This window comes from Lytechinus pictus, chromosome 16 (assembly GCF_037042905.1).
Source record: "Lytechinus pictus isolate F3 Inbred chromosome 16, Lp3.0, whole genome shotgun sequence".
Taxonomy (NCBI): domain Eukaryota; kingdom Metazoa; phylum Echinodermata; class Echinoidea; order Temnopleuroida; family Toxopneustidae; genus Lytechinus; species Lytechinus pictus.
This window is the reverse complement of record NC_087260.1, coordinates 15,206,922-15,230,056: the sequence shown is the minus strand read 5'-3', so window position 1 is coordinate 15,230,056 and position 23,135 is coordinate 15,206,922. Positions and strand designations below refer to the sequence as shown.

General features: G+C 33.9%; 1 protein-coding gene across 3 annotated transcripts in view; it reads right to left on the bottom strand.

Moving 5' to 3' along the window:
* Nucleotides 1–733: 733 nt before the first annotated feature.
* Nucleotides 734–23,135, bottom strand: part of LOC135156930 (transmembrane and coiled-coil domain-containing protein 3-like) — a 33,236-nt gene continuing 10,834 nt past the window's right edge. Inside the window, exons 4-16 of one of the 3 annotated variants that reach the window (XM_064110878.1) lie at nucleotides 21,422–21,490; nucleotides 19,645–19,836; nucleotides 19,048–19,176; nucleotides 18,068–18,160; nucleotides 17,121–17,313; nucleotides 16,252–16,443; nucleotides 15,433–15,569; nucleotides 14,467–14,617; nucleotides 12,696–12,775; nucleotides 10,677–10,826; nucleotides 9,620–9,732; nucleotides 8,190–8,216; nucleotides 734–3,944 (exon numbers count right to left, since the gene is read on the bottom strand). In XM_064110878.1, coding sequence (XP_063966948.1) covers nucleotides 3,893–3,944; nucleotides 8,190–8,216; nucleotides 9,620–9,732; nucleotides 10,677–10,826; nucleotides 12,696–12,775; nucleotides 14,467–14,617; nucleotides 15,433–15,569; nucleotides 16,252–16,443; nucleotides 17,121–17,313; nucleotides 18,068–18,160; nucleotides 19,048–19,176; nucleotides 19,645–19,836; nucleotides 21,422–21,490 — 1,578 coding nt within the window. In that variant the 3' untranslated portion in view covers nucleotides 734–3,892. Of the gene's footprint in view, nucleotides 3,945–6,357; nucleotides 6,391–8,189; nucleotides 8,217–9,619; nucleotides 9,733–10,676; nucleotides 10,827–12,695; nucleotides 12,776–14,466; nucleotides 14,618–15,432; nucleotides 15,570–16,251; nucleotides 16,444–17,120; nucleotides 17,314–18,067; nucleotides 18,161–19,047; nucleotides 19,177–19,644; nucleotides 19,837–21,421; nucleotides 21,491–23,135 lie in introns of all 3 variants that reach the window. The other 2 variants (XM_064110877.1, XM_064110879.1) reach the window with 2 other exon arrangements.

Below are 23,135 nucleotides of genomic sequence, written 5' to 3'. Positions count from 1 at the left end.
TTTGGCGGTCACCAGCACAACCCCTGGCCTCATTCCAACTCTTCCAATCTGTAGGTACAGTTCTCCTCCATGTTGTTTTTGGTCTACCCCTTTTACATTTTCATTCTGGATTCCAATGTAGCAATATTTAATCAATATTTCTACAGGAAGTATACAATAGGAAATTATGTTTACGAACTTCTTTTGTTTCTTTCACCTAGAATCTTCACAATAAGTGTTATTATCTACAATGACACTCCATGTGACTTGAAAATCATGGATTCTAAATGTCCATCTTTAAAAAATGACAACTTCTTGCTAATCTTTTTTTTTGTCAATAAGGCTTTGATTTGGGAAAGTTTAAGCAGAAAAAAGGCCCAAATAAAAGATACTACTCCATTGAAGATGCTTGTGAGTAATACACTTTGAATGAATCATTGATAAATCTTACTTCAGTCAAAGCAGTGATTTTTAGGAGAAAACAGACAATAAAATTGAGACATTTATCCATACAAGGAGCTACACAACATCAGCTGGACCAGGCCGGGTACCAGCAAGGGCCAAGATGCTGCTGAAGCTTGAATCACGATTCATGGGAAAAGGAGATCATTATTTCAAATGTATTTCTTCAGTTTGCAAATGTACTTGATATGTGCAAATAATTCAGTGTGAGGGGGGGGGGGGGGAGGGGTCACGACCGTCCTTAATACTTCGGGTTCAAAGGATTAAAACATGAATAATGCATCTGTAAAGATTAATTAATGTGAACTCTAATGCAGTATCATCTAACATCCAAATCTTCAAAGCGTACTTCCAATCGGCAAATACTCTGTGTCATTTTACAATTATTACAAATAAATGTATGACAATGAGATTAAGTAAAAAGAAAATAATAATTCAGTTCTTATATGACCTCATTACACAATTCCTTTCAACATTTTGCAAAAGCAAATCTATTACATAGCGCACAATATAAATTAAACATAATAAAAATGTATGCACCCATTATATAAGCTTTAAAGGGATGGTCCAGGCTGGAGATATTTATATCTCAATAAATATAGTAAAATTCACACACATCATCAGCCCACCTAATGAATATTCATGAAGACATGCTTAGAACTGTTTTACCAGAATGCAAATCTTTGATATTCAATAACTTCATTATTTGTTATCCGATTTTGATGAAATATTCAGCATTTTGTTCTGTGAATTTTACTCTATTTATTTAGATATGAACATTTTCAGCCTGGACCATCCCTTTAATCTAGATAGGAACAGCACCTCCTAAAATGAATTCAATTTTACAGAACAAACACAGAACCTATCAAGCTCAGGATTGTAAACAACACATACAATAATGGCATGAATTTTATGCTTTGTGACCTATATGATTAATAAAACAAATATAAATCAGTTCTCAAGGGGGAAGGTCCAACCAGTTTACATTATCACTATGTCTCAGATATTGAAATAGTCTCATGTAAAGCAGGTATCAATAAAAATGTCTCTTTTAGACACAAGTGAATCAAGTACTCAAATTTATCTGAAAATTGGTTTATTTCCATTTGGTCTAATGCCAATTCATCCAATTGTGTAGTGCGCATTGCTAGGTTTTATCAAATTTGGAATGGGTTGACAAGCAGTGCTGTTACTAAAGAACCTGCGTATTTAAGACCAACAAAGCGAGACCTTTGAATATTTGTAGGAACGTAAATTTCAAGTAGAATTTCTAAATATGTAATAATAATTTAGATTAGATTTAGATTCCCGTGTACATCATTCTTTTGTCTATTTAGAGGATTTTATTTGGGACATACTGTATACCAAAACACTGGCATACAAGTACAAGCTCATCTATATTGAAATTTTGCCTTAAAATCCTTTTCACAGTCAAGATAGCTCAGAATTCAGTTAATACAAATAGTTTCCTTCTCAATAAAATAATTCGAGCAAAATTTGCACTGCCTATTTTAGATGAGGTTTGCCTATTCAATACCCCGATGAAGAGGCAAATAAATGAATAAAGGGATTACTGCATTAGCAAATAAAAATATTTAGATCTGCTCTATAAAAAAATATGAATCAATCTTTACACAATGAGTACAAATACAAATGAAAATAAATTATGCAAGGTGAAAATATAACTTATTAAAATAAATGTATTTCCTTTTCTACTGAAAGCACAAAGCGCCTGATTCTACAAGTAACACTTTTCTACACAAAATTCAACTTATAAAGTCCAATGAAAATATGAAGGATTGTGGAACGAGTCATGTTTATGGGCAGACTACTGAATAGTGAAAATTAAAAACAACGAAAACAGTGAAAATATTAAAATCTGATTAAATAACAACAAAGTTAATAGAGCATCTTGAACTTTTACATCATATCAGTTAAGTTACATGTCATTAGGAATATACATTCAACTGGATGATGACATTATATCCTCTTTATTTTTTTAATCTTAAAGTGTTTTTTTTTTCATACTTGTGCACCAAAAACGTATCCCTTGTTACAAAATAAGTTACAGTAATGACTTTACACAATAAATGGAGATATTGTTTCCATTCTTTTGTAGCAGAAAAAAAGGAAAACTGATAGTTATGGACACTACACTGGAATAGAAGATCAGAAAAAGGTCTAACTTATGAGTTATGAATGAGGAAGTAAAATGCCAAATTCTGTACGCAAGGTTACAACATTTACATTACAGATTTATCAGTTTTAACAGCCCAATTGTAGTATAAAATTTTAACAATTCCTTAATTTTGCTCCAAATGTCTGATACGGACTATACTTATAGTGACTGTTCATAGCACAGATACCTTCCCTTTTCTTCAAGCAATCTAATACTAGCTGATACATTCCTGAAAGCCAGTCAGTGTCAATTTTCTTTAAATGTCAATGAATCTATTTTCTATTCTTCCAATGTTCAGCATTTCATATCTGTGTGCATAATATGAACCTCATCTGATCATTAAACACAGATGGTCCTAAGACTGAACCTTAAGGAACACATCTTATTTTCATTTTCTCTCACATTATTTTACCATGTTGTACAAAATTATAGCCCTCAAGGCCTATCAGAATTCAAATATAAAAATATGGTCTATTCGGCAAATCAATTCATAGCTCATTTTATATCTTCGATATCCTTGTCTAACTTGGTGCAACACCAGTCTTAAATATCGACATATTCAACATATCAACATAGTCTTACAAATTCATCAATCATCAAACAGACTAGAAATACAACTGAAAATAAAGAAGACTTGGTCCCAAGCTTCAAACTCACGAAACACAGTTCCAAATTGTAACTCACAGATACAATTCCAGCTTCAAGCATAATTCAAACGCAGCCCCGGGTCTATATTGGGTGGGTAGCTGTGGCCTGGTGTTTCTGACTCTCATCTTTCTAGTAGAGGGTTGTGGGTTCAAATCCCGGCCACAGCACGATTTCCTTCACAAAGACATTTAGCCACATTGTGCTGTCCTCAACCCAGGTGTGCTGAGTTGGATTCAATGCACTGAGCATGTTATTATCACAATAAAAATTGTGCTTTATATTCTCTGGCAACGGTGCTAAATTATAAATCCAGAAATTTATCCACACTGTGCTGCACTCGACCCAGGTGAGGTGACTGGGTATCCGGCAGGATTAATTCCTTGCATGCACTGAGCGCCGGTGATGGGGTAATAACAGCAGCGCTTTGTATCCTCAGGCAAAAAGCGCTTTATAAATCCAGCTATTATTATTATTATCATTATCATCATTATTATTAAATATTCCAATCACAATGAGGCAGGGAGGTCAGTTCCATATTAGGGTCTCGGGCAGTGATGTCTTAAGTTCATATGGCAGTGTCATCTCATAGTCCTGGACCTCGATTGGGTAGACCTGGATCCACTATCAAACTATCTTTGTCCCAATCTCTTTTTCACTCTCACTTGTAGACTTGAGCCTGTATGAAAATAAAATACAATAACAGCACATGGTCATAAGAGCATAGTTTGAAAAGATTTCACATTTAAAAAATGATCTGATGTCAAATTATGAGTAGTCAGACAAAAATGATTTTTACTGTGTTAATATCTATATGCTGTCATACGGTATATATCATCTGATTTGTCAGTACAGACTTTCTAATCTAAACTGAAGTTATTTTTTTCACATCAGTTTATGACACTATAACACTCATCCATACTCTCTTATTCTCTCAATTTTCTTGTGTGCCTAGGAATAGAATATTTGTAGATTACACTATATAAATGATTATCATTATCACTATCTATTCTTATTCACAAAGAATGAAGTCAGATTAAAATCAGAATTCCAAGTTTCGTTTTAAATTGTTAACAGCCCAGCAACAGCATGCAGTTTAGAAATTTTAGAATGAATAACGAAGGATGATTTAATATATAACGATGGGTATGTTAAAGGGTAAATGGAAGAAAATAACAATGAAATAAATCATACAGATTTCATAGAAAAACAAATTACTATAAGTAAATTGTAGATTAAGCATATACCGGTAATTCATCCTGCTAATTATTCTGTAGTCATTACCATAATGAATTTACCCAAAACCAAACTAAAAAATAAGTATGAAATGTTTTCAACATAAGGCACGTTGATAGGGTCTGATGCAGAAGACTACACTTATGAGCTATGAAGCATTAAAGGTAGAATCTAGTTTTGAATCTGCTACCAATATGATACTAGAGAAGTCTATCACATGAAGGCTCAACTCACACATTTTATCAATAGACAATGTGGACGGAAAGTCCATTGTTTTGATTGGTCAATTGAGAGTATATCCCAGCACAAACTATGCTATCAAATGCGAAACTATTTTTTAATAAATCACAAGTTTGCATTAAATGTGAAAGTTCCAAGAAGTAAAATGATTTCATTTGAAGTTCGGCTTAATGTTAAGTGAACAGAGGCCATTTGCTTAAAGTCTAATATCTAAGAGCCCTCGGCTGTTGCTTTTGTGAGCATTATTTTGATTATTGATAAGCAGACACTGTATACATGCTGAAACTGACCTGTACAACCCATGAGCAAAATGAATGAATAAAACCACCCGATTTCTGTCTTATCTTCAAAACAAAACAAGAAAAATAATACAGTGATTTCTTTATGATGTATTCTAGAGGTTTGCATAGACCAAAGCTCTTACAGTTCTGTATCAAATTATGTTGTATTATTTGATTTGCTATTTGATTTTTTTTTATGAATGTGTTGATTTTTCTTAACTATTATTTTGAAAGTTATGAATGAGAGCCATATTCACATGCTATATATCGTTAAGAAATGTCTATTTTGATAGCACTTATCTGTTTATTTTATGTTGGGTGCCTGATTTTAAGACTTACTTTGTCTTCTTTGGCTCCCCCACAGAAATGTACATTTCTTTGTATTATTTTTGAACAACTCGGTTCACTTTCCTTTTCAATTATGTTTGTTTCCTATTTTGTACATATTTGTAATGTTTTTATATTATTGTGGAAATAAATGATTGGATTAGTGTGTGCATGTGTTGTTTTTGTACTTTTTTACAATTCCAAATTTCCAATGATATTTATTTTTAATATTCTGTTACAAGGGGGCTACAATCTACGAGCCCAGCTATTTAGCAGTCCAGTCCATATCAAACTTAATTTAGAATATCATACACACTGTTTTTTTTAAATAATTCTTATTACCATTACTTCCTCAAATTATACTACATGTACAATATTGTTTGAAATGGAGATAGAAACTAAAATGAAATGAGATGATTATTTGGAACCCGCAACCAAGACAACGATCACTAGAGTAAAATCACCTTTTTAAGCCAATTCACAGTAAGCTCAAGATTAACTTTTTTTAAATGTCCTTTCCATTTTTCATACGAATGAGCACTATTAACGCTTTTAAATGAAGAAGTTGCCTTTAGAAGCTTTCCTGTCAAAGCATTCAAATTCTAAGACCAGATGACTAAAATAGTACATCAGTGATCAAGTTTAGAAATCGTTTGGTGTGTATTGGCTACTTTTGGCACGATGACTATTGTTTGGGCTCAAGTCAAATATAAATTATTATGAACATTTAAGTTATTCTTCAGCTTGGATGTGATGAAACAAATATTTTAAAGAAATACATGCATAATCATCAAATCACAAGTGCTTCGATGTCAGTGACTTTAAAAACCACCTTGATGATTGATCTCAAATGACATTATACTGCTCATGCGCAATTACAACTGCGAAAAGGCTTATTCTCTAAACAACTTTGTTGCATTTCAAGCTTGTAAATAGGATTCACTCGCAAAGCAATTTATCACCGTTTGGTTTTATTATTCCAAGATGAACATCAATTAAGGTACTCACAATTTGAATCTTCTCCAAAGTGAACGATACAGTCTAAAGTGGTATGGTAATAGGTAAATGAGAAGTGAAAGTACATGTGTGTAAATCTAAATTCATCACACCCGCTTTGTCTTCTTTCCATTAGATCTCATCCCACATGGTCTAATCCTAGTTCGTCTACAACCCGTTTGTCTACTAACTATTTAGGTCGAACGGTGACACGACATATGCTCCTGCGACATTTGCTGCGGTCTTAATATCTCAGAGGGCAAGGGATTAGAGTTAGGATTGCATTAGAGTCTTTGGTGCAGAATAATGTAAAGATAAGGATTAGAGTTGATTCAGTTTTGGAAGTTAGAGTTTAGGTTTGGCTTTAACGTGTAGATTTTCCATCGGAGCAATTGGCATCGGAGCAAATGTCATGGAAACGGTAGAACTGCCATTGTCCATTTTTAATGATTTCTAGTTGGCCCATTTCCTCTAAAATTATCCGTATGAGGCATATTAGGGACAAGATATAAATGCGACTTTGTCAACTCGATGAACTAAACACAAAATACCTCACAACGGCCTAGCCTGGGTTTAGTTGTAAGCCTAAGGACCATAATATTCATACACTTGCCTCTGCAAAATGTGTCACTTTCCAATTGCGCCTCTGTAATGAATTATCGGATCCATGATATCCATATTCCCATTTTATCAAACCGAAGCGCCAGTCCGGTGTACACAATAAGTGTTTATGCTTACTATGCATGGGTGTGTAACTACGCTCTTACAATTTATGTCACATTTACAAAGTCAGGATTACTACATCAGGTTCATGAATAACCTGATATAAACATGCACATAATATAAATTACGACAAATAATAGTTTGAATTGAACATTATACAGCTGTAGGTAAAGTAATAATGATAATATTGACTGGTGTTAATTTTCGGGAGACACCACACGCATTTCCCTCAGTAGATAGATATTGAGAAATAAGGTTTATCGCTAATCAGAACCGCAAATGCATCATGGGATCGGAAAAGGGGGCCGTTAGCTAGCTCTGCGCACGCGCACTGTCCGGCGTGCACATGCGCGAAGCTAGCTGGATTGCCTCCTTTTCGATCCCACATCGCATTGCGGTTCTGATTAGCGATAAACCTTATTGCCAGAGTCAAGACTCGGGCAATATGAGACTACTTTGGGAAATATATATGGTTTTTCCTTAAAAAACCAGTCAATATTAAATAAATATCCACTTGGCCTAACACCACTTAGTCTAATATGGTTATATGCTCTATTTATGAAACATGTTTTTATTAATAACAAAGTAGAAAATGATTAGTAGACATGGGCCCCGTCTTACAAAGAGTTGCAATTGATCTGATCAATCACATCTATGGACGGCCAGCAACGTCAACATCTATTATTCATGTTTGCTCAAGATATTTTCCAACTATGATGTATATTTATGCATTCATTGTTTTCTTGAAAATTCACTGTGCTTCTCTTTGTTTACAAAGGACATTATGCAAATTTCCTGTAAAAAAATTATATGACACTGATGGATTTCTAGAGTTACGATTGATTTGATCAATCGCAACTCTTCGTAAGATGGGGCCATGGAAATTGGACCAACTAGGCATTAGACTGAATGAGAAATAGTGCGTACAAGACTATGTGCTGTGTAGACAAGTAGCAACTAGACCGGATTGACAGTAGACCAAATGATTTTAGCCCATGTACATACACCAAGTGAATATAAACCAAAGACTTGACCCTAAGAGCTCAAGCCATAGAAGATATAAAATTTAGTAAATTTAATCTTATTTTCATAAGCAACATCATATTAACTTTTTTCATTACCCTTCTTCACAATCACAAAGCATTTGTCTGTATTCAAAGGAAAAATACAAAATAACGAAATGCAAAGAGAACATTTTACAGATCATAGGGCTGCATCGTTTACTATTTTTCATCTTTCCACTGACTAACAAACATTTAGATACAGATTTTGTGCTGTAGCGTTATTCACGAGGATATAAATGATACATAATATTGATTGGCATGAAATTCACACATTCAACAAGAAAGAAATGTTTTGAATGTGAATATGGAACCAATCTTATTATCTATTATCAAAATGAAAACATCAAGCATTTCTTAGCACAAATATCTTGGCTTATACTACCCTAGAAATGAATGACATTGCGATGATTAAAATATATTCATTGGAATGATATATGATGACCTAATGAATATAGTACAGTATGTAGAGATAATGCTCTGCAGATTGATAATTAAAGATCTAGAAGTTTGAGAAGCAACATGTACTTGAAATAAAGTGCACTTCAAACATAAGAAGGAATACATGGGACAGTGCTATGATGTTACAAAAGTCTTTGGGACGACAGTACATGTCACTATATTCAAAGACATGCCTGCACAAGCAAATGTAATTCAGCACTGAATCTTTTTTTTTTTTCAAAATGAGATCAACCAGTTTTGTGTCCATGATGAATTTTTTGCTCATGCCAATATGGATAGAGACCTATCAATATTTTGAAGTCAAATTCAATTTGTATAATTTTTTAAAATTGAAATTCTGCTTTAATATAGCTGAGCATAGTGAGCTGAGCCTGAGAGTACGGAAGTATGGAAGAACAAGGAGGGGAGGGGGTGGTGCACGACACTGGCCCTCCCCCCTCAATAACATGATAACATGAAAGACATTTTGACTTACTAAATTTCTAGAGAGAAAGAAAATCTAATGGTAAATTTTAACAAGTTTATCCAATTGTAAGCTTCTTACATTCTGAAGTCCGGCCACTTTAACTTAGATCATGGTCTGTGCTAAAATTATGGAAAGCCCAAAAAATCAAGAATTTTGTTTACATCATATATTTCTAATGTTTACTATTTTGTTTTCCCTTGCTTTAATGATGAAGAAAATACTTCATTTTTCCTTCCCAGACATTTATGAATGAGTTTGTGTCAAATGATTTGATAAATTGAACATATATAATATATATATATAGAGAGGGAGGTTTGTACCACAATTGGTTATCCATAGTTAAACCAGAGTTTAATTTAAACCCGAGTTCAGAATTTGGGCCCAAATATCTACATTCAACCCATAGATGTGGGACCTTGTGAAATAGTTCAAAAGTTTAACGCTCTAAAATTATCTTGGCTTGAGGAATCAATTAAATGAATCATTTTGTGAAAATGCTCGGTGATATTTTCAAGAAATTAAAAAAAGAAATTTGTCATAGCACAAACACCATACTACTCACCTGGTCAAGACCGGTCTGTGAACATGCCTTCTACATCGCCACACAGATATCCTCCACAGAATAGGTGCCAGCAAGAGACTTAGAGTTGTAACGCTTAATATTAATAGGTAAACCTGTAGAATGAGAGTGGGAGAGAGAGAGAGAGAGGGGGGGGGGAAGGGAAGGGCAAGACAAGAAATAAAGAGAGAGAGAAAATGGGAAAAAATGACAGGGCAACAGTGTAAAGAACGAGAAAGAAGATATAAAAAATAACAATATAATCAATGAAAGTAACCATAGTAACAGAGCTTCTTGACCAATCAAATCATGATGTTCATGGTATTTGTCATTGAATGACAGTATTCAAAACCTTTAATTCAAATATATAAATGATCACCGGACTATGTCTCACATGTTTTCATTTGAACTGCTGCATCACGATACAACACGGTGAAACATTAACTTGAAAAAGCATTATTTTGAAAAAAAAAGGAAGTCTAAATCTTACATTTTATTTCATCACAGATTTTTATTGCTTACAAACAAACATGAAAGGATGATTAAAATTGCCCTTTTTAAGGTCGAGTTCAACCAATATAAGCCAATTTGAATAACTAGAGAAAATTAAAAAAGCAAAATGCTTAAAGTGTTACCAACATTGGATGTAAAATAAGAAAGTTAGATATTTCAAAGTTTTTGCTAAATTTTACAAAACAGTTACATGTATGTTCACATCCTGGTCAGTATGCAAATGTGGGAAGTAATGACATCACCAACTCACAATTTCTTTGGTATATCTTATTTTATGAAATACAAATTACTTTAATTTTCTCCCCGTTGTAATTTGAAATAAAACATGAAAATAACTCAGAACACATGACAGGCTCACAGTAAATTATTTGATAAAGATCCATATTCCTTTCATAATAGATAATTATGAAGGTCTCCTGAACTCTTTCCTCTTCCTTTTAAAAATGTTATTCTATTTTGTCATTATGTTTTGCTAATTGTATAATATTTGTATGTGAATCCCTTAATTTATTCCAATAAAATTAAAATAAACAGAAAAGAATCTTACCTCTCTTGATAGAATTCCCAATCTTCTCGCTCTGCTTCCGAGGACAAATGAGAATTCACTGACCTGAGCTAAGCCTGACGCTACGACCCATTTAATATGCCTATTACTCAATGGCAGTAGGATACCGAGAACAAACACACCTGTCAAAAACTGAAGAAAATAAAAATAAATCAAACTAAATCATTTTTTTTTCATAAAACAATGAATTATGATGAAAGAAAAATTCCATATTTTTATTGTTCGAAATAGATATGGATTGAAATACTCTTAAAATTTGCTTTGCCCAATTGATCGTGGGCCCGGCAGCCCGCCGTGCAGCTGCGCGAGATCAACGAGGCTCTATCCCTTTAATCGTTGAACCTCAAACAGGGTAGCAGCAACTCCCATCTTTTAACGTCTTTTGGTCGGACACGGCTGGGGTTTGAACTTCCGACCTCCCGGTTGTGAGATGGATGCTCTACCAACTGAGCCAACACACCAGTTATCATATCATTAATAAACATCAGTTACTCTTGTTACTGAAAATGGGTTCCTCATTCTTACAAGATCCATGATCACGAACTGATATGAAAGGATATGAAGTGATCAGTCAAATGTTCAGGTTTTTACAAGAACATGCAAATATGCAGCATTTAAATAATAAGAACTAAGACCTTTAACCTCCTTACCTTACAAATTTATCAGCATGTCAAATAAAACTTTGGTTTATAAGTAGTTATATAATCAAAGAGAATACTGGGCCCTGTCTTACAAAGAGTTACGATTGATCCAATCAATTGTAACTCTATGGAAATCCATCAGTGCCATAATTTTTTCTACAGGAAATTTGCAAAATGTCCTTTGTAAACAAAGGAGAAAACACCAAATTGTCAAGAAATCAATGAATTTATGGATATACATTCATAAAAAATTTCGAACAAACATGCATTGTATATGTTGACTTTGCTGGCTTTCCATAGTTGCGATTGATCGGATCAATCGCAACTCTTAGTAAGATGCAGTCCTGGGCCCCGTTGTACAAAGAGTTACGATTGATCCGATCAATCGTAACTCTATGGAATTCCATCAGTGTCATAATTTTTTCTACAGGAAATTTGCAAAATGTCCTTTGTAATCAAAGGAGAACACCCCAAATTGTCAAGAAATCAATGAATTTATGGATATGCATTCATATCTAGAATTTTTTTTGAACAAACATGCATTTCGTATGTTGACTTTGCTGGCTTGCCATAGTTACGATTGATCGGATCAATCGTAACTCTTTGTAAGACGGGGCCCTGGTGTCAGACCGAGTAGATACTAGACAAAATGGCTATTGCCAACTGGAAATCAGACAAAACGGTACATGAGTAGTAGAAGGTTGCAAATGGTTGTAGACAAACTAGGATTAGACTAATGGGGCGTTGCAAGAAACTTGTGATCAATTACAAGTCTATTTCAGTCCCTAAATCGATCATACATCTTTCAAGTAATTGCAAATTGGTGATTGAAATTAATTACAAGTCTATTTTTGGTCCCTAAATCATTCATACGTCTTTCAATTAATTGCTAATCTGCTTCTTGAAACAATTTGCTACAACTAAATTTGATCAATTAATTGTTACAATCAATAGTAACAGGATATTTGCAATTGATTGCAAATATTTTCTTGCAACACCCCCAATGTGGAATGAGATCAAATGGAAGTGGCCCGTATTCTGAAATCAGGTTTAACTTAGACCACGGTCTAACTCTGTGCTAAAATTATGGGGAGCCAAAAATTCTAAAATTCTGTTTATATCGTATATTTCTTATGTTTACTATTTTGTTTCCTTTTGCTTTCAATAATAAAGAAAAATACTTCAAAATAACAATTGGGTGTCATATGAGATAATAAATTGGAAGTGTACTGTTAGGGATTTGTGCCCTAATTGGCTCTCCATAGTTAAACCACAACTTTAACCCAGGGTTTAATTTAAAACCGAGTTAAGAATACGGGCCAATAGGTGTAGACCAAATGGCAATTTACGGATAGCTTACCTTCAGGATAACCACAGTAAAAGTAAGACTTAGGAGAATAGTCAGCTCATAGGCTACAAACGTTGGGAATATATGAAGACCTGAAAGAGGAAGGAATAGTAAAATCTTATAATTGATGATGCTTAAATTCATAACTCCTTCACACAGAGTGATAAGTGGTAAATGATTGATATTGTATTAGCACAACTTGCCAATCAAATATTACGTACATATAGAAAAAGCTGTCTTCTTTTACACACAATTAATACCAAGAAAAAAAAAAGATCAGTTCATCACAGGGAACAAGATAGAACAATATATTTAATATATTTATTCCATCCACCAAAAAATAAGTGATACCAGTAATAGTAATTCAATTTAAATCATGCACAGATATACCAAGGGCATCCTATCTGGATTGAAATACTCTTAAAATCTGCTTTGCCCAATTGATCGTGGGCCCGGCAGCTGCGCCGGATCAACGAGGCTCTATCCCTTTAATCGTTGAAGCAACTCCCATCATTTAACATCTTTTGGTCGGACACGGCTGGGGTTTGAACTCCCGACCTCCCGGTTGTGAGATGGATGCTCTACCAACTGAGCCAACACACCAGTTATCATATCACTACTAAACATCAGTTACTCTTGTTACTGAAAATGGGTTCCTCACTCTTACAAGATCCATGATCATGAACTGATATGAAATGATCATTCAAATGTTTAGGTTTTACAAGAACATGCTAATATGCAGCATTTACATAAAAAGAACTCAGACCTTAATTGATGATGCTTAAATTCATAACTCCTTCACACAGAGTGATAAGTGGTAAATGATTGATATTGTATTAGCACAACTTGCCAATCAAATATTACGTACATATAGAAAAAGCTGTCTTCTTTTACACACAATTAATACCAAGAAAAAAAAAAGATCAGTTCATAACAGGAAACAAGATAGAACAATATATTTAATATATTTATTCCATCCACCAAAAAATAAGTGATACCAGTAATAGTAATTCAATTTAAATCATGCACAGATATACCAAGGGCATCCTATCTGACAAATATTACCCAATAAGAATAATGGACTGGTTAAAGTAAAATTACAAATCAAAGCGACATATTACCTGTAGGCTAGTAACACCATATATCTAAAAATTATCTTTTGTTAGGACAATGTAGCACAAGTTACTATTTAGAATAACATAAGAAGAAACTTTCTTTTGCCTAGAAGAAAGGACTCTCTATAGGAGAATGTTTTCAGACAATATCAGGTTGCCATCATTGCAATCATTCCAAACTCAAGCTTTTCCATAGCTGCCCTCAAATTGTTTAGATTTTTAAATATTTAAAATATTAGATGTCAAGGATTTTATTGATAGACCGAAGAACAGATGAGCCATAACTTTATATTATGGAAATTTAAAGTGCCATGTACTTGTCAAGATTGCGAGAAAGTTTTCCTCGCCAAGTCGACATATGAAAAATTGTATGTCACCATAGCAAGACACATTATTTCGCCAAGTCGACTTATGAAGAGATACGTTATCTTGCCAAGTAAACATGAGTAATGTTTATAAAGTAAATGATGTGATTGATTTCTTTTCTCCACAACATGCAAGAACTACACCAAGTGGCAAACGAATCCAGCCAGGATGACTGCCTACAGATTAACATCCATGTGTGCGCACTCTGTGTTGACGTACATTTCTTCGCAAGTCGACTTGGCGAGATAACGTATCTCACCATCTTGACACGTTGACAGCACTTTAAAGCTTCCTTAACTTACCAATAGATGCGAAGAAGAGGCAAGCAAAGACATCTCTTACGGGTTCTACCATTACATTCAATTCTTCTATGAATGTATGTCCGAGGGTACTTAACATAGCACCAGCTAGAAAACAACCAAGCTCCATTGATAAACCCAAGGAATCTGTGATCTTCAAAAGAGAGATAACAAATAAAAAAATGCAATGTTAGAGATTTACATAAGAATGAGATGTTTATGGATTTGATATCTTTATACAAGTACAGTATATAAAAAAATATAATTGTCGTTAAAAAACAATAAATAACAACAACCCTAGAACAAGCATAATGTGAGTATTAGGCCCAACACTTTCATTTTTAAAAATAGCAAGATCCCATAATTCACTAACATGTATCAGTAAACAGCCAATTGATCCATACCTGCTTCATCACTCTCTATTACATTTCATCTCACATATTCTAATCTCAATTTGTCTCCTAACCATTTTGTCTTATTGCCATTTAGCCCATTTTGTCTAATTTTCAGCTATGCTTCTATCATCCAATTGGACGATGAATTTATGAGCCAAATTTTCATTTGAAAATAAAAGTAGATGAAGTGGAAATTAGACCAACTGGGCATTAGATTTCATGAAAATAAGACTATATAAGAATTAGACTAAATGGGTGTTAGACCAAGTGCAGTGTAGACCAAACAGCAAATAGACCAAATGAGATACTAGACCTTGTAGGCATAACCCATGTGGTATAAGACTCAATATTAGACCAACTGTTTGTCCACCCATTGAATATAAACCCATTATCATTTGTTCATTCCTTTGATTTGTTTATTTCATTTATTCCTTAAAAGAGTAATAAAGAAGGTAAAGGATTCTATCAGAGTTCATATTACTATTAACTAAACACATCATGCACATAGAATAATTATTGATATGTGTGAACACACATGTATACGTCAATTTAAATTTTGCTGACAATGGCTTACCATAAGCATGATGAAAACAGATGATATTGTAGCAAGCAATAGAATTTCCTTGTTGCCTTCTTGTTTTAACCGATGAAAGATGAATGGTACAACTAGTTTGCTGAATGTGTAGGTGAGTAGCAGAATACTTCCCATTGCTAGAAGACAAAACATAGTACCAGTATTGATCAGTTATTTTGTTTATTATCATTTTACCTGTTTGGAGGTTATTCCAGAAATGTCACATAGAAATGATAACAAAACAATATTATCGAGAATGGCTCCTTTCCTACATGAAAAAGGTGTTTTCTATCGCTGAAAAAAGTTCATAAAGTCTGAATTTAGACTTTAGTCTGAAAAGAGGCCTACCTCTCATTTGTTCACTGTAAAATACTTATAAGTATAAAATTCTTGTAGCTTTCAACACATCAATGACTAACGATAGAGAGGTAGAAGGGGAAGCTTATCCAATGAAGAGCTAATAATCACAAGGTGAAAAGTTGAGCACTTACTAAATCTATTGATCAGTTAAAAGACAATGACAGAGCTGCCCACCTTTACCAGTACAAATAAGTATTAATCAAGTGAACAAAAATAATAATTTTGAGGTGACATCAATTATTTCATATGCTGTACTTCTTTTTCTTCAGTCTTCAGGATAATTTTCTCTGCAAAATCACGAATATAATCTGAAAGCTATTAATATCTAATAACTAATTAAAAACATCACATACAAGAAAAACACTAATGCATATTTTGCTTATTTTGGTAAAAATGCTCAAGACCCTTTATGAAGACAAGAGAGGGAAGGGATAGAATAAGAGAAAAGATCTTTATTACCTAAGGCAAGCCATAGAATAAGTCTGAAGGTTGCCACAATGCTGACTAGTAGAGACAATTGCTGTTGGGTGTCTGATAATGAATTGTCAGCTCCAGCTAGCGTGGGCATGATAGCTACTAAAAGACCTAGTTGGACATCCTGCATTACTAGGATCCCAAGTAGTGTGTGACTATAATCATGATCCCCAACATCTATGAGAGAGAGAGAAAAAATGAAAGCAATTGATGATAGTAATAATATTGGTGATGGATCTTGCCGGATTGGATAAATTGGACAAACTAGCAGTAAGACCCCAGAGAGAGACCCCAGGAGAGAAACTTGGTGACTTCTGAAGGATGTTGAGTACACTGCAGTCAACCAATCTCTACAGAACAACATGAAGGAGTGATGTCAAAATATACAGGGTAACAGATTTGTGGAATAACAACGTTATTCATGTAACATATTTGTTGACGAATTGTTTATGTAATGTGAGCAAAATGAATTTCCGGACTGTAGACAATAAATCAAATTGAATTGGAAACAGATTTGTAAATTCAACTCAATTCGATTTCGGTATATTAGATATGAAACAAATACAAAAGTTCAAAGACTAAAAATGCAAGGTTTACAAAAAAAATATTGAAATTCAGAGATTGCACATACTGGTACATTTAAAATTATTAACAGTTGGCTGGTTGAGACATTATTATAATCAAGTAATAATTTAATCAAAATCACCTTGATATTGCAATTACAGGATTTGCATCATTGAAGATTTTTCCATACTGAGCATACAAACAATGTCAAAATTTCAGGTGTTTCTCTTGCATTATAAAATATAGAATTGTAATTACATGCTCACAAAAACACAAATAATGTGTCTCACCTTCTTCTTTCTCTCTGCGTGCGGAGTTAGAACTGAGAAACTTGACGACCAACGGAGTGCTTGAAAGGGACAAGCATGCTGCAATGAAAGCACTCTGTCTCGGGATAATATGTAAGGCAAACCCAAAGAGGATGCCATAGATGATCATCAGAACGCTCATTGCTACACTGCCTATGAGAGCAACCTTCCATACCTGTCATGGAGGGGAAGAAGACATGGGGCAAGTGTTTCATGAAGAGAAATGTCAAAGAATTTCAACGACAAATTTTCTCTGATTTCATGATAATAACTGTTACATTTTATATAGCACTTCATAATTATGTTTCTAAGTGCTTTACATTGTAATTATTATTACCCCGGTCATAGGATCCATCACTTTTCCACACATAAAGTGCACTCCTTGGGGAGTATCCTGACCTTTCAGTACACACATGCCAATCTAAGCACATTGACGTTCACATCCTACCGGGTACCCATTTAACACCTGGGTGGAGAGTGACAAACATGGATAAAAGCCTTGCCAAAGGACATTAGCGCCGGATGGGATTCGAACCCTCGATCCTTGGTTCGAGAGTCAAGTGACTGAATCACTACACAACGGCACCACCATTCTGATTTTCCCAGATGTAAGAATTTGGCAGCTTGAAACAATATTTTTTTGTTCTACACAAGTCTTCATATGATCTCATAAATTTAAACATTAGAAATGAGTATTCCTCTTCCCCAAAAAAATTTAGAGAATGCTGCACTCTCCACCTGATGACTAATCGTGTCAATTGTTTCAATCTCTTTCTTTTGACAAAAATTTTGTCGACAGTTAAACTCAACGGAGGAAATCTTCCTCCTTATCAGGTGTTTCCTGACTATGAATTATAATCAAATGTGTTGATTATGTGTTGATTAAAGAGGTGATTTAATTAAATAGAAGTGATTTAATTTGCACTTACCTTTTTAATCTTTTCAGGAGAAAATTCTAAGCCGACAGAGAAAAGTATGAAGAAAGAACCAAATTCAGCAAGGCTCTCAACTTGTACTACTGCCTAAACGTTGAAGAGGATGTAAAAGTAAAATAACACTGCATTATCATCATGACAATCTGCATTTCGACAATCTCACTATTATCACTGATATCATTATAATGATAATGGCAGTGATGATTTAATGATGATGATGGCCATAATCATAATACCATCACTATCATGCATTATCATATTGATCATCACCATTATCATCATCACTACCATGATCATAATCAACGCTGTCATCATCATCAACTCTGTCATCATCATCAACTCTGTCATCATCATCATCATCATCACCATCATCATCATCATCATCATCATCATCATCATCATCATCATCACCATCATCATCATCATCATCATCATCATCATCATCATCATCATCATCATCATCATCACCATCACCATCACCATCATCATCATCATCATCATCATCATCATCATCATCATCACCATCATCATCATCATCATCATCATCATCATCATCATCATCATCATCATCATCATCATCATCATCATCACCATCACCATCACCATCATCATCATCATCATCATCACCATCATCATCACCATCACCACCATCATCATCATCATCATCATCATCATCACCATCATCATCATCATCATCATCATCACCATCATCATCATCACCATCATTGTCATAATCATCACCATCCCAACCACAATAATCACAACCATCATCATCATCATCATCACCATCACCATCACCATCACCATCAGCATCATCATCATCACCATAACCACCACCACCACCACCACCACCACAACCACCATCATCACCATAACCACCACCACCACCACCACCACCACAACCACCATCATCAGTATCACCCTCCACCACCACCACCACCATCATCACTATCCACTCATCACTATTACCGTACCTTGATGATATTACAACCATCAGATCCTAGTATAACACCAGTCATAATGTATCCAAACATCGCTGGAAAGCCCATAGCACTGCTTGCCCAGCCGAGGATAGCGGCCAAAACCACCATTAAGAGTATATCCTGTTTACAAGAATTTCACATCAAACAAAATAGTCAAAACAACTACAAATATACTTAATCGCTTCCATTTACATGTATGTGAAACCCCAATCAAGCAACACATAATGTGATACTCCCAACCCTCTTCTCAAATATCTAGCTTTGAAGAACTTGTAGATTTTTTTTCTTTTCATTCATTCATTCATTTATTTATTTAATAAATTAATAAATAAATTAATTAATTAATTTTATTGTTATTATTTCATTTATTTATTATTATTATTTTTTTTTTTGGGGGGGGAACCCACATCTAGCTGAAAGGGAAACAAATTCTTCCAACATTCATTGTATAATCACATACATCAAATCAGCCTTCTGGCATGTTCAAGCAAGAGGGTTAATAAAAGCAATTCATGCAAAGTTTGTAACTGTTATTCAAATACACATTGCCCCCCTTTTTTATTGGTATGTATTTGACATGGTTGATACCTTGATAAAATGATGGTCTTCAAGTGGAACTGTTGTATCCTTGGGCTTCGTGAGCACATACTGATTGTTACTGGTATCTATGAGTACACTCATCCCTGGCTGAACCGCTCTTTTCCTCACAGAGTTTGAGTTGTTATAATTGGTCAGGATCTCATCAATACGAACCACGGCCTCGATCTGTGATCCTTTTGCCTGGAGGGTAAAAATAAATAGAAAGAGGGTAGGTAAATGGTAAGAAGCAAATATTGCATTCACACTATCTTTGTAGAGAAACGAATTGCAGTTAACTCTCAAACATCGGCATTGTCAAAAAACTGTTTGAATGTTTTAATCCTAGGGCTTCATCTCTACATACATTAATACACAGAGTAATATAGGGGCATTCATGTATAAAAGATATCTTGTGTGTACCCATTTCCTATGAACTTACATGTAAATGCTGCACTGCCAATACGTTTACAATGTACTACTTTTTAAACATTTGTTTGCTCAATAACTAAGTCAAGTGGCTTTGTACAAGATGTGGACATGCATCACTAATCACTGCCCTAATTGGCACTGATGCACAGTAAAGCTCCTTGATATTACACTGCAACTATAAACAGTATATCCATGAGGTCCACCATGACAGACTTCAATGGATCATCAAAATTAGTGAAACAGACCAAGGCCCCATTGCATATAAGTTACCATTATAGTAACTTTGCCATCCAATGGTAATTTGCATGGAATCCATGATTTTGATTGGATGTTGATCAGTGTTACCATTGTAGTTACCATTGAATGGCAAAGTTACCATAATAGTAACTTTTATGCAATGGGGCCCAGCTCTAATTAAGAGTTGATAAATTCTCTATCAAGGGTTAAAAAAACAATCATATCTTTTTAGTTTGCAATCATCCACTACCCACTAAAGCAAACTAAAAACAATATTTTGTGAGACTTTGCAAGATGCGAGCTTGGTAAGGAAAAACATGGTCTTAGAACCTTAATATCCATACACACGAAAGGAAGAAGATAATAAAACAGAATAGAAGGAGCATATCCTTAATAATAAAGTCATCTATCTTTGTATAAATTGTAATCACATCATGCTCTATTAGTAATAAAACTTCTTATGTATATTGCTCTTGTATGCTATTGATTCAAATGAAATTAGCATCCCCATCACCACAATAGGTATGCAAGACATTTCATATCGAACAGTTGAATATTCAATTATCGCCAGATGTAAAAATCCATGAAAGGGCAATACGTCATCCCAAAAAGATTATTCGTATTGTGTGGTTATGTTCATATACCACTTAACCAGGGACTAACAGATGTGGAGATGGCAGAATAAACTATGGGTAATGTCTGATACTTTAATTATCTTTCTCACAGGAACCTGGTGAGGTGTATTGAGGTAATGGATAGTAGATATTGAAATTTGAATTGAAACTTTCACAAAAACATTTAAAAAAAAAATCAAGAAATATTTCAAAACAAAATTATTACATGTAATACATGTATGTGGGAATATTTACAAGAATAGTGGAAGGATCATCGAGAAGTTACTATTTATGCACATGTACGTATAAATTAATAATCCTGAAACAGCATTTCAATACAGACATATTTCATATCTAAAACACATGAAAACTCAAATTATTACAATATTGTAAGCAGTGACAGTATTCAATATGTTCTATTCGATGAGGTTCCAATAACACAATTTTTTTTCATAATACATTATACTATTACCATCATGTAGCCCTTCATCCTTGAATACACTTACCATCTTACTCTTATCAAAAGCATGTTCCTCGATATCAACCTCCAGTTTATCTGCGGCTTCAGCTACCTCCTGTAAAGACACGAAATAACACAGAGGGGCAGTTCCGTAAAATAATTTGTAAACAAACTCAAAATGAGTTTGAACAGAATACATTAAATTATCAGTTAAAAGTGTTTGTATGGATAAATTAAAAATATGTGCCAAATGACTCTGGAAGAAAATGTGTAATTGCTGAGAAATAAGCCCTGAATTCCATCAAATGTCCGGTATTTTTCCACGCAATATTACTACACTGTCCAACATTATATGCCTTTTTGTGTAAGTGATCATTAGAATTATAGTTTTTTTAGCTAAGATTTCATGATTTCGCAAAGATCACTTTATTTCAATGTTCCAGATCTATATCTAGATTAGTGCTGCCACCAAACGGATATCCGAACGGTTTCCGCCCGCATGGACGGATAACGGTTTTCATTTTTCGGGTTCGGGTATCCGTGGACACTGATTCACCACTTTCCTGTCACAAAAATTCATTAAATTTAGTAAGACTCACCAACAAAATTTATAAGTTATAGTCGCCAATATAATCACCAATATCAATTAATCTTCTTCGGTAATATATTCCCGCCGAAAACCATCGTTTTTATATCAGTTTTGAAACATGACCTTATATCAGTTTTGGAGCATGACCGTCCGTGAATGGAGTAAAGTTCCGTTCTGACAACGATGGTGATTTTACTATGGTGTCGCTTAAGATCGTTTTTCTTTCCCGTCTTATGTTTTGATGATTTCAAATGCGTAACTCATCGTATATTTTCTTACCTCGACTTTCAATGCGAGTGAAGAATGAAGATAATTTGAAACCATTTAAGCGTCAAATAAATGTTGATCGGGTTACTCGGGTGTGTCATGTTGTTTCTTGTAATTTATTCATCAAATGCAAAATGAATTCTACTTTTTCTCACAGCAATTTTGGTTACCAATGAAGATGATTATTTTTGAAACTAGGAAAATTTGAAACATTGAATGAATGTTGATTGTGTGTGTCATGTTGTTTCTTGTAATTTATTCATCAAATGCAAAATGAATTCTACTTTATCTCACAGCAACTTTGGTTACCAATGAAGATGATTATTTTTGAAACTATGAAAAGTTGAAAACGTCGAATAAATGTTGATTGCGTGTGTCATGTTGTTTCTTGTAATTTATTTAAATTGAAATGCGTAATGAAATATTAATTTTCAGTACTTTTTTCTCACATCAACTTTCGATATGAAAGAAGAATGAAGATAATTTTGAAATCATGTAAACATCAAATACATGTTGATTGGCCATTTTATTTGTTTCTTTTGATTTATTTATCAAATCTGAAATAATGAATCATCCCTTTTTTTTCTTGAACTGTCATTAATAATGATTAATTAGAATGAAACTGTCCATTATCTAGATGTCAATTATATTTGTGCTATTGCAAATTTTAAATTGTTCACGTATGTTCATATTTTGATGTTCGTAGAAACTTATATCAGGATCATAACTTCATATTTTATTCTGGTAGAATTATGAAAGAATGATAATTGTCAATTGAAAATCTCTTTCATGAATTAATATTTAATATATAAATTACAAAACACACATTTTCCTTTGTTTCAGTTTAAATGGCATATCCACTATAAATTTTGATATCCATCATCATGTAAACAACAATACTCAA